This window comes from Haemaphysalis longicornis, unplaced genomic scaffold, assembly GCF_048455015.1.
Source record: "Haemaphysalis longicornis isolate Haplotype H1 unplaced genomic scaffold, Haemaphysalis longicornis Haplotype H1 scaffold_3, whole genome shotgun sequence".
Lineage (NCBI taxonomy): Eukaryota > Metazoa > Arthropoda > Arachnida > Ixodida > Ixodidae > Haemaphysalis > Haemaphysalis longicornis.
In genome coordinates, this window is record NW_027526335.1 from 102,974,465 (window position 1) to 102,987,134 (window position 12,670).

General features: G+C 47.2%; 1 protein-coding gene across 2 annotated transcripts in view; it reads left to right on the forward strand.

Moving 5' to 3' along the window:
* The window catches only part of LOC144174971 (cell adhesion molecule Dscam1-like), a 706,974-nt gene that overhangs the window by 629,959 nt on the left and 64,345 nt on the right, over positions 1 to 12,670 (forward strand). For both annotated transcript variants that reach the window (XM_077703963.1, XM_077703962.1), the window contains exons 15-16: positions 6,709 to 6,840; positions 9,476 to 9,643. In XM_077703963.1, coding sequence (XP_077560089.1) covers positions 6,709 to 6,840; positions 9,476 to 9,643 — 300 coding nt within the window. The remainder of the gene's footprint in view (positions 1 to 6,708; positions 6,841 to 9,475; positions 9,644 to 12,670) is intronic.

Consider the following 12,670-nt stretch of genomic DNA (forward strand, 5'->3'; position numbering starts at 1 on the left):
TTCTCTCGAACTTTAAAGTTCGAGAGAAAAAATATGCAAATATGTAAAAAAAAATTTAAAAAAATACAATTGTTTTTTTTTTTTTTACATTTAGCACCATCTATTGACAGACAAAGGTTCCCGGAACGTCAAAAATTAAGAAACGAGAGGGAAGCACGTACTTTGTAGTGATTAAAAAAATGTCTTGTTTATACGTGCCAACTCGCATCGAGCCGGGGGGCTCAATGGTCTAGTGACCGGTAAGCGAAATTGTGCAATTTTGTTGTTAATACAAATGATAGCGATACAAACTTTACGCTATTGTCTTCACTTGAACCATAAATCGTGCTGATTAACGTAGTTTTCTTGTTCAAGTGATATATGGGCAGCCAGGGCCCGATGTTTCCCAGTGCCCAGTGGGTCATTGTGTCCGTCCTAATGAACCAAATTTTTTCTGACTCCATAGTTGTGGGGTCGGAAGTTCTTTTAGATCATAAAAACGTTTTCACAATCTTAAGCAAAAAAAAAAAGCAAGTTTTGGGCATCAAAGGGTTCAAGTATCAATTGAGGGTAATGACGCAATATGTGTCCGAAAAACTTTGCACAACTACAGTCAGCACAGAAAGGGCTGTCGGTCGTCGCGACAAGGAATGAGGGAAGATTCTTGCGAACCACTCCGAACCACAGACCACGAACTGCATCGTGATGAGTGAGTTACAGAATTTGACCGAAAATGGTGCTAGATACAGAAAATCTCAAACATGTGTTCGGACAGCACATAACAATGGGGCAAGCAATGCGGACGAATGTCCACATTTTTACTGCGACAGCTCGGAGGGGTGAACCGTATGGCGCCGGACGAACAAAACAAACTCAACTATTCTATTTGAGACTGGCAGGCAGCTCTGTCCAGTTCAGCCTCAGAGCACGTGGTAAACTTTATCCGCCAAGTGCTTCTAAATCTAAAGCCCTGAACTTGGGGCCGCACCCACAAATCACCCACGGATCGGATCATTTCTAAAATAAATCATCTATGCTACTACCTAGGACGTAGAGACGAAGTTGGAGGGTACGCTATAATCTACCGGTTAGGGGTACTCACGCGTGCGAAAAACCGAAGTGTCTTCGCGTATAGCGAACATTTATCCTCTCTGTACGCAATTGTGATCACAGTGGATCCGATATTTCACGATTATGTTAAAGGAAGCTCCCCCTGAGTTGGGGGAGCAAGCATTTCATTCACTTTTTTCGATTCCGTTATCAATTTTTACATAACAAGCTTAGACTCGTAGAAAGAGGCGGGGTGTGCAAGCGAAAGAGGCGTATAACCTTTAGGGTATATTCCCTTCGAAAACGGCCGATCGAAATTTTTGGCATCCAATTCGACCGGTACCTCCAATGAGGAGCGCTCGAGTTTGCAATAGTAATAGCGTCCGCAGTAAATGGCACAGAGGAGGCGCGCTTGGAGGGCCGAGTAAATACGGGCATTTCCGTCGGCGCTGTATAGGCCTCTTCCTCTCTCGTGTTCGCCCTTTGCCGGCTCCCTTGCTTCATTTCTCAGAACGCAGCGACCGAGAGATCGCGGCGCGCGTCAAAGGAGGCCCGCTTCCTTTGATATTTCCGTCTCTCCGTACAAACCAGCGAGCTCTCTTGTGCGAGCGCGTGCTTCAACAAATACCTCGAACAAACAAGCGCAACCCTACACCAAAAAAGAAAAGGAAGCGGGCGGAAAAAAAGAAAGAAATGAACGTACAGTAACACGCGTTACAGCTGTTTTTTTTTATTTCTTCATCATGGATCGTTCTTTTGGGTTCTTGTGTGTGTGTCCTCGGAACGCTCCAGTTACTGCTGCATCCCGACGCTATCTGAGGCGGGGCAAGTCAGGAGAACCAGGGTCGGATAAATCAGGAGGGGAGGGAGAGGGAGGAAGAAGCGCGAGGGGAAAAAATAATGAAAAATTCGCTGGGGAATAAACTCTGGCGTGCGCGGATGGGCTGCTGCGGCCTCCTCACTATTTTCCAAGAAATTATTTTACGGCCCATTGCGCGTCTTCTCTTCATGCCCGGGCCATCGCTCAGGCCACGCGCGCCGTTTCTGCTGCTGCTGCTGCTGCGGCTGCTGCCTGCGAAGAGGCGCTGTTTGCCTGCCTGCCCGCCTGGTAATGCGACGCATGCTTCAGACGAGGGGATTTGGACGGCGTCCCGCAAATTTATGTTGTGCACGCGGTCTTGTTTGCCTTTCGATGTTCGCTTCGCTTCTTTGTCTGCGCCTTTGGTTCCCGCCGCCTGCGCGTGACGCGGAAATGTAAACGTTACTCTAAAACAATTTATATTTCACTCTAAGGGCTTAGGCGGCGCTCCGCAGTGTAGTAAAAAAAAAGCGCGGCAGATTTAAAAGGAGGGGACGCGTGACACGCGAAGGAAAGAGGAGAAGACGGAAGAATGAGCGACCTTCGGCCGCGAGGCATTAAAGGCTGAAAGTAAACAAACAGGTGCGAATTTGCGCGGAAGTGTTGTCTTTGGTTCCGGTCCTTCGAAGAACATTCCGTCTTTTCCCTCTTCCTCTCTTCTCCCCTTTTTCTCACCGCTCTAAGGTGGTCACGGTTCGTTTGGCTGCCCTTTCCTTTGTTCCTTTTTTTCTGAACAATGGCGCATGTGACACACATTTAGTGGGCGCGAGTAGACGTAAAAATTCTGCGGCAAAGTTTGAACGTGAGTACAAACCTATGGAGCGGATACAATTGAGGCAAACCCTGTTTGTACGAAAGTCGATGGGGCACGGTTTAAAGCTACCGAAACGCGTTTCTCAACCGCCCATTACACAACGGCTGATTTCTGTTCTTAAGTGATCCATCAAACCAGAAAGTACAACACTCAAACGCGCAGAATACCCACGGCTGCTTAAAAGGGGAACAGAAAATTCCTTTTGCAGCTTAAACCAGCCTCCCGCAATATGCATGTTCTACGGCAGCACTCTCAGTGGCACGCCCACGCCTCGAATGTGTCTCGCTTTCAGGGCCGTTAGACTATTATATTAAACAGCACAAGGGATATGGACAGCACATTGGTGTCGTTACGACATTACAGGCACCCATACTGCGGACAGACAGCGTCGCATTCCATGCCCTTAACCAGGATGCTAGCTCGTATTTTTCTCATTTTTTCCCTACTACTCTGCTTCCTACTAATCTGCTGTCTTTTTTCCTTCTTTTATTACTGCTGAGTAGCATGTCGGAGAACACATGTCGGCAAACCGTTCTTCAATTTTCTCCATAATGAAGAGCCTCTCTCTCCCTCTTCTTTCTCGGTCCACATCTCTCTCTCTCTCTCTCTCTCTCTCTCTCTCTCTCTCTCTCTCTCTCTCTCTCTCTCACACACACACACACGCACACGCACACGCACGCACGCACACACACACACACACACACACACACACACACACACACACACACACACACACACACACACACACACACACACACACACACACACACACACACTTTCCTTTCTCTCTATCCTGAACGACGCTGCCAAGAAAACCGAAGTCTCATATTAGTTCGCTAAAACTCTCTATGGACTGTGAGGACCGTCCTGGCGGATGGGGATGCATGTTAATTAAGACCACTTCGGCTTCTTCACCATCGACTTCGCAGAAGACGACAAAAGCCCGTCTATGTTTCCTGAACGGCACAAGCTTAGACGAACGACCATAGTGCCTAAAAACGGACTTGAGTGCGTGAGAATCTGCGCTACTGTCTTTTGGTTTTCGCCTGCCCTCTGTCGTGTTACGATTCAGCGCACCGCTGTGCAGCAAGCTTTGTGCAGCTCTCTTGTGCTTTGTGGCAGAGCCTACCACTACTTACACCTTCCACGTGGGCGTCTCTCTGTCGCGACTCAAGCTTGCAGCGACAGCCTACAGATCACAACATGCCGTAAAACCGCCGGCACAAGGGCGTCTCGACGTCGGCGTGATTTAAAGGGGCCCTGAAAGGCGTCTTGAGCACACTAAATGAACTAGCGCAATCGTTATATTGGGTCCTCAACGTCATCTGTGCCAAGTATTACTCTTTTGAGCGCAGCGGAAAGCTCACACATTTGTTGCAAAGTTTGTCGCTTTTTTCTCACCCTTCCCTTCGTGTTACTGGACGCCGCCATCTTCACATGTCTACATCATCGATTCCCAGATGTTCGTCATGAGCTAGACATCCTGCTATTGGGCGGCTTTTTCACGCACTTCCGGCAAAGAGATGAGTCGTCGGCTCAGCGTCGGCTCGCCGGCTGATCTGCCAGCGGAGTGCCGGACTGCTTGGACATTTTACGACACACGAAACAAGTGTAAACAAACGCCTAACCGTTTGTATTGAATGCAACACGGCCATAACACGACATGGATATTATCTTACCTGAGTACGTTCCATAAAGAAAGCGTTGAAGCCCCGTGGCACTTCTTTCGTGCAGTCGCAGAGAACGCCCTGAGCCGAATGCACGGGTTTGACGCATACATTTTATTCAAATTCCAGAGATGCGTTTCGAACGAACACAACTTCACAACATGCGTTGCAAGTCTGAACCGCGATTGACAGACGATGGGTTGCCTCCGCCTGCCCGTCGTAAATTCGGCACTCAACTCGCGCGCGGTTTGCGGGGACGAACAGCAAGTCACTTAACTCTGGCGCACAAGCCGAGATGGCTTTTAGCCACGCACACTGCACATACCCCATGCGAGGTTGAGTCGTACGTCGCTCGAGAAAGATAATCCAGACCATAGGAAGCGCTATCCACCCGCAGAAGCACAACGTCGCATTTCATCGCGAAACAAAGGCGTCCACAACACACACACCATCGCCTCCTGTAATGCCAAACGCATCTCGCACTTCCCAATGGGAGTGAGTGATACGCCTGCAATGCCCACATGTCGCGAGGTGGGGCCCCGAGCTGAACCGGGATCACGACACCGTAACTGACTCCTGGAGTGGTTTGTGCCTTGTTGCCAAGGCAACTAATGTTTGAGATTGTCAAAGAAATGGCGCTCGCTCCAGCGCTAGAAAGCTCAGAGCCGCGGCGGAGCATGTTTTGCCAACGTCGCCGCTCTCCACCACGCGTCGCCCCAAGCTTTACTGGTCAGATGATTGAAGCGTTTTGTGCACGGGTTCTGTATCGGTTTAAAATGTCTTTTTCACATGCCGCCGGCACGAATTACCACCGCCCAAAAATAATACCCGGCACCAGCGGGGCCACATCTGATACCGCGCTTTTTGGATAAACAGTGAGCGGTGCATCAAAGGGAACGAGCGCACGATCCTCCCCGTGCGGCTGCGAGTTCGGCGCTGAAAAAAAAGTCACGTGCCGCCGATAGCAACTGCAGCAACGTACACTGCGAAAGGGCAAGGCCAGGCCGCCGCATACATGCGGCCAGATTTTTCGTTCGCTTTTCCAGCCTTGAGTGGAGTGCGGGATTCATGATGTCAACAAAGCTTGCCCGTAACAGACGGCAGTCTAAGGAGCGCAATAGCGGAAGTACGTCACCGCTGAGGAGCGCAGCATCATGGGAGGGAAGGCTCGAGCGCCGTCAACAGCGAAAAATAAGTTGAAAGGAGGAGGAAACGCGGCACGACGATAATGCGCGGTTTTTGATTTACGATTTCTCAACTAATACTCATCGCTTTAACAAAATTCTTGCGGGAGGAGATTGCTAATACATTGCTTTATTTGGTTACATGTACATCCATGCATCAGCGGAAGGTATTTCAGGGCCCCTTTAAACTTCGGCGGCAGGAAACGCGATGTGTTGAGACACGCCAGAAGGACGCGGACGCCGCATCGGAGACCATCTCTCTCCCCTCTCTTAGGCACAGCGCGCGCCGCTGCTACCGACCCTTCACGAACTCTAGAGTGTTGTGCGTGCCTGTACTATGGTCGCGCCGTGTGCAAAAAGCAGGGGGAGAATCGTTAGCGCTTTGGGTATAAAATACGGGGCCCCAGTCGCGGAAGTCCATTCGTTTTGGAGCAGCGAATCAATGTTGTCGCTCTTCTCGAGTCGTGTTCTGTAACGTCGCCTGAAAAGGCATTGTTCTTGTCTTGCTTCGGCTCATCTCTCGCCATGCAGTAAACCAGTTAAGTTTTCATTCGACTTCCTGTCGTCATCTCCATGGCAGCAAAATTTGCTTGCTGGCCGCTCACCACCACGCTACCACACGCATCACGCAGGCGACGGCGCCCGGTGCTGGGACGCCTTTCCGTATGCAGCAATAGGTTGCCAGCGGTCAGATGGCAACTTCCCAACAGTATTTTCCCCTGAACACCCCTCCCCCAGTGCTGAGTAGCAAATCCGGCTCTGCAACTGGATGACCTCGCGGCCTTTCCGTTCACTTTTTTCTTCCGCCTCCGCAGGAACTGCGAAGACTGCATAAATTTTTGCTCGATATGAAACATTGGGTAGACCATACCTCACTACAGTTTTCTTCAGCAAAAAAACGTTACTGTTTGTGATGAAGAATTTGTGGATTGAGGGAACGGTTTCAAACTACCTGCTTCCTCCACCATTGCCCTACGTACACGTGCTTTGTGACGTAGTACGTAGGGAAGCAGTAGCCATAAACACGCGGCCTGTAATTTCTGCGCGCGGAGTGTTCGTCCTCGAGTTGAGTCCCGTTTGTGGGCGCTTTTTCAGGGTGCCTTTTAGAGTTTGAGTTCACAGTGCCCGCGTCTCATTCCGTTATTACGTTTTCAGAGACACCGGACCCTCCTGACGATATCCGCGTGGTGGAAGCGACCAGCCGCCGTATCTCGTTGCACTGGAACACGCCTTTCAACGGGAACAGCGACATCTTGGGCTACTTCGTGCAGTGGAAAGAAGTTTCAGGTCAGTTACTATTATTACCGATGGGCCTCGCGCCTTCTGCCTTGTGAAAACGATATTTGGGAGCGAAGAATAGAATCGTGTCCGGAGATATAAAAAAAAAAAATGACCGGGCAGTCACAATTCCAACACAAACATGCACATGTATCTCAGAAAATTATATCGCCCAATAGACGTTTCTATATCAGTGAACAAAATATTTGAGATTTTACTGCTTAATGAGAAACATACCTTCTGCAACATAACTGGACAAAAACAAGAAGAATTGCATGCTTCTTCAGGGCTGAAAAGCAATATGAAACATTAATCTTTACACTCAACTCTCCGCCTGCCCGGCTGGGCTGTCCATACATTTCAAGAGCCTTCTGTATTGTAAGAACGTAGAACAACATGCAAATCAAGTATTCGACATCCATGGTCGCTTGTTCTGTAGGAAAGTATGAAACGTATGAAAATATCAACTGGTTTTGCAGTTACGTTCGATTGACATACTTCGAGATCATTTCTCGGTGATTTCTTGCAAAGTGCTTGAAAAATAAAAGGAAATTTAGCACATAAGACTATATATTGGGTTCGTGTGCTACATGTTTTAAGAAAAGATCCATAACGGTTACAGATCTTCTGTGGGCGCAGATAAAGTGCCCAGCAGAAGCGTCGCTCAAAATTTTATGTTGTGTATTCGTCCAAAATGTGCCACGTAAGTTTTTTTCTTTTTTTTTTTTTGCACGGCACTTTAGTTGATTTTGGTTCATCAGCTTAGTATCGTAGCAAAAATGGGGGTTTATTCAGCTTGATGGCGCACTGCGTTGCGTAAACGTTGCGACGAAAACGCAGAATCAAAGTAGCGAATAACGGGGCTGCCGGCCGGAATTTTCGCTTTACGGAAACCGTTAGAAACAAGCCTATATATTGAATGACGCAAATCGACGTGGACATCGCACCGGAAACTGTCGGTTTTCACAACGCTTCAGCGGGCGCTCCCGTGGTTTCGAAACTACGCAGGGACGAGCAAATTTACTTAAAATTCTCCATTTGAAGCAGCCGCAAACGCCACAGGGTTTATTAGAAAGATAGTCAACGTTTTGCACGATGATGGTTCCGTTATTACCTTTTTTTTTATTCGTGAGTGTGGCATTCAATCCAGCGTAACGTTTAAAGTAATTTCGAAGCGGAATGGTATCTCTAACTGTTACGCAACAGCAATAAGCCGACGGTAAGCGAAGTTTTGGTAGCGTTCTCTGAAATTGCACGGACGTTTTCCGAAACTATTTTTTGTCTGTTTCAATGAGGCAATATTCTGTCTTCAACGCACGCAACGATATCGGCAAAACGCTGAACAGACATCCGCAAGCCCAAACCAGCATCGGTGTTCAACGCGTTACAACATTGCAGTACGACGTTACAAGGTGAAAGTCATAATGTGGGCAGTAAACCGAAGCGCTAGATCTAAAACTTTGCTTTCAGGTTATTACCAATATCATGTCAATAGGACCAGAACCCCAAGGTAACTAGACCAGTATTACCTGGGCATCAATGCCGCAGGCTGGTTGTCACGCTTATCAAGGAATACAGCTAGTTGAGTTCGCGCTTACGCAAAAAAAAAAAAAATAATAATAATAATAACTTAGTATCGTCTTTATTGTACTTAAACCTGGAATCGGTTGCAATAGATGCCACGTAGATTCAGCTCGGAATGGTACCACAGCTAGCAATATTGGGCACGGCCAGCGCCCGAGGTTCATTTTTTCTCTCGTGATTGTTGGAAACTTCATAACAATATTGCTATTGCTCATCTATGTACCGCTTCACCGTTTAGAAAACCAAACAGCTTACGTATCTCTTTCTCCTCGACTCAATGCTTACGTGTATTCCTTGTATACGTCCCGCAGTGCGTTAATCCTATAAAGAGACACGTTCACGACTTTTGCTGAAGACATTTCGTGTATTAAACAATGGGCACAAGCTGCCTTGTTTGTTTTAGTTTTTCTGATAAAGCTCTAAAATTTCAACAAATTCGTTTATTTCAGGAAGGTTATAAAGAACTTCGCATTGAAATATGCATGCATTGGGCGCCAAAAAGAAACGTCTTGCTCTTTTCAGAGCATGGATAATAAAAAAAGCCTCGTAGTAAAGCTGGATGGTGTGGTATTGTCGAATCATTTTTTTGTAAATTCCACTTTCAACAATGAGTGCACAAAAGTTCATCTTTTTTTGGCCGTGGTACCAATGCTCAATAATACCGTAAAATTTTCCTTGTTCCGTAAATATCGGCTTTATTGTATTTGAACAAAAAATCATAAATACATCGTTCGGATTTTTTTTTCTGCAGCTGTTTATGAGCATTTTGCTGTACGAAATGCAGTGTGGGAACCAAATTCATGACAAGTTAGGAGGCGTTGGACACACCTTTAAGGCCCTTCCAGAGCTGTCATCAACGTTGTTTGCACGGTAAATCTACTCGTGAACTTGCACGTAAACTGACGAACCAGTTTCCTTCAACTTGCTTCTTTCGAACGACTCAGACTATTAATATATAGATAGATCTACAACAAACGCGTCGTTTGGCAGCACTTTTGTCCAAGACCAGCAGGTAATAAACTGTTGACGTTCCGTTCTGAACTTATCTCTCTTTATGCAGGTTCGTGGCAGAAAGATGCCCGGCACTTGGAGGTGTCCGGTGCGAACACGACAGCCGTGCTGGACGATTTGGAGCCAATCACCGCCTACCACCTGCGTGTCCTTTCCGTGAACCAGTTCGGCAGGAGCGAACCCAGCCCAATGATATCTGTGACAACTGATGAAGAAGGTAATGTGCACGGTGAAAGAGTGTTTTGCTGAGCGTATTTTTTCAGAATACTGCGACGTAGCAGCTTTTTTACGATTTTATTTTCCGGTTGAATTGTTTAGTTTCAGTAATTACGTGACTGTTTTACGGTCACAAATTCTACATCACTTTTTTCTTTTCTGGGTGGTTAATTTGGCGGGGAACAAAAACCAGAGTCCCTCAGGGCATAGAGTAGTGAGAAACTCTATGCCTCAGGGCTTTCCTAGTCATGAAATTCCGCTGTAACGCTATGGGAGGAGGTTGCTTTGTTGGCGAAGCTGCCGCGTGGCGGCGCTGGGAGTACGGAGGGAGCAGACGAGACCTGCGCACAGCGTCGACGAAGCTAGGCTCCCACGGAATGCGGCGGCGACGGCAGGTTGTTTTCGCAGTTGAAAGAAATTAGTCGATGGCAATTTTTAGATACCCGACCGATAGCAACTCTGAGCGCTGGCAATCGACCCTCGGGCGGCCTCTCTAGAAGATTGTTTCTACGACGAGCGCCGAAATTATGCTCACCACCGACGAAATTCCCGCCTTTGTCAACACTGCGTGAGGATTACAAGAATCCCCCCAAAGCATTGAGGGGCCCTGGCATCACAAAAAAAGCTGTCAGTCCCTCGTCATATATATATTAGCCGTCGTGGTGACACGGTAGACCCGCAACGAATTGGAACCGCACTGCGTGCCTTGTACGGTATAACTTCTCCAGGTGCCTCGGGGCGCCTCTCCTTTGAGGGACTCTGGAAAAGTAAGCTAAATTTGTTGATTATGCACATATACACACACCGCCATAATACTGGAACTTCAACTTTACGAAATAAATGTCACACAGCGAGTCCAACATGTCAGTAAATGTTTGCACATGTTTTGTAAATTATCGTTGCTTGATTGCTGCTTATAGTTAACAGCCTCTGGCCGCGCAATATCAGAGTAGAATGTGTGTACCGGGGTTTATTTTCGTTTTTTTTTCTGTAATTAACCGTGCTTGATATTCTTTTTTTTGGCATGCAATTATGGCGGTTTCAGAGCACTTTTATCACACGCCCTGCTTTTGAGATTAGCGTTGCGAGAAATGGCGTATCTCTCTACGTTGTGATACATTCGGTATGTCACTGTTTACGAGAAGGACAAATTAAGTTAACGCGTGAATTTATACATTACCAGTGCTGTACACAAAACAGTATACTACTGAGCATTCTATATAGGTATTAAAGCGTAGCTCAAAATCACGGTTTCTTTAGCACGGTAAGCCATTTGGGCACCAGTTGCGTGCAAGGCTGATGAATTTGAGCGCGACCTTCGTGAACACGTTTCTCTGATCGCAAGCCTTCTTCCAAATGGCCAGCATGTTCAGTTTTAAACATACATCTGGATCTACTGTACCACAGTGCATCTCGTGACTTATATTAGCCATAGAAAAAGACAATAGCGCCGATGAAAATGCTCAACAAACCGTTTGGTTAACAAAGAGTGGTTTGCAGCTATGATTGTGGGGAATGTCACGAGCACAGATAAAATTTTGGAGTCATATGTCTCACTATTCATTTTTATAAGCTTGTAAATAAATGTTTCTTTTGAAGCGAAACACAATTACGTTCACGGATTTTCATAGAACAATCGCACACCCTCGACATTTGTAACGCTTGTGATGTACACAGCGGTAGAATTGCCAGCGACAGCCAGCCTCAAACTCTGCCCAGGTTCTTTTTTTTTTCTAGCCCTTAAAATCCCCACACACGGATCGGGCGCTGAAAGTATTTTAACATTGCAACAAACAGTAGCATAATTCGTTCACTTAACCCGCCGAATCTCGCAGCGACGGCGTGGCTTACGAGAATTAGGTGCTACACGCATTATCAAAGCCCTACTTTTTATCCAGATAACTTTATGGGCGCCATACTTGCACTTAAAAACGCATAAAAAGAAAAGCAGAGCATAGTGGTACGTCAAGCGTACGAATCCGTAATTGTAGTTACCACCCAAAACATCCCAGGACTCTTGGAATTCGGCATACTTTACTTCAAACATTGGATGACCTCGAGGAAACGCGTAGAACTTCTCAATTCACACGCCTCAAACTCACCCCGACGGAACGAGCTAAATTTGGCCGCTTCATTAGTTCATATGCCCTCCAAAAGACCTGAGGCAACTCTTCACAATACCCCGAACCTACGCCGTCACCCATTCCCCATAAAATATGCATTCCATATACAATAAAGCCCGCCGCAAATCAGGCATCAATGCCCTCACCACCCGGCATCTTTCTCTGCCCAGCTCCCTATACATGGATGATTTCCCATACTTATCACGATCAGCACATGCCACCAGCGTAGTCGACAGTCGGGGTGAACGAGTCATCCCTGCACTGAAACTGTGGAGAAAACGGCGATCGCAGTTGCAGCTAGCGTCATCATCTCCGCAGCGAACATGCCATAGTTTACGATCATCACAGACCACCAGGGCGCCTGTCAAGGCTCCACCCTCGGCCATAACTCCTTTCAAGCTCTTGCTTTTCTCCTGAAACAACGCTTCCCCACTTCCATGTCGTCTGGACGGCGGTACACGAGTCCTTTGAGGGAAATTAAGTGACACATGGCAGAGCCCACGCTCAAGACTTTCGGGCCATTAACAGACGACGCAACAAACTACAATTCGAGCCCTCATTGAAATACAGCGACATGTTTACCTAGTACAGTTACGGGCACTGCACTTTTCCCCAGCACGTCCTGTGTCTTACAAGAGGGAAACAACCATTTTCTGCCAGCTGCAACGTCCTACTCTCACTAAAGTTTACTACATCCACGTACGCTATGTTTAAGCCACTTACTCGTATATTCGGTGACAAACCCCATACTTTGTCCCACACAGAACAGGAGTGCTCTCAAATTTCGCCCCTCACCCCAAATTTCACTCCTACCATAGTCATGAACAGTCGGCGGCCCGGATGACTAGTTCTGACCCTACTCACCAGCAAGACCTGCTGACCAGGAGCCGGATGTGATACTCCAT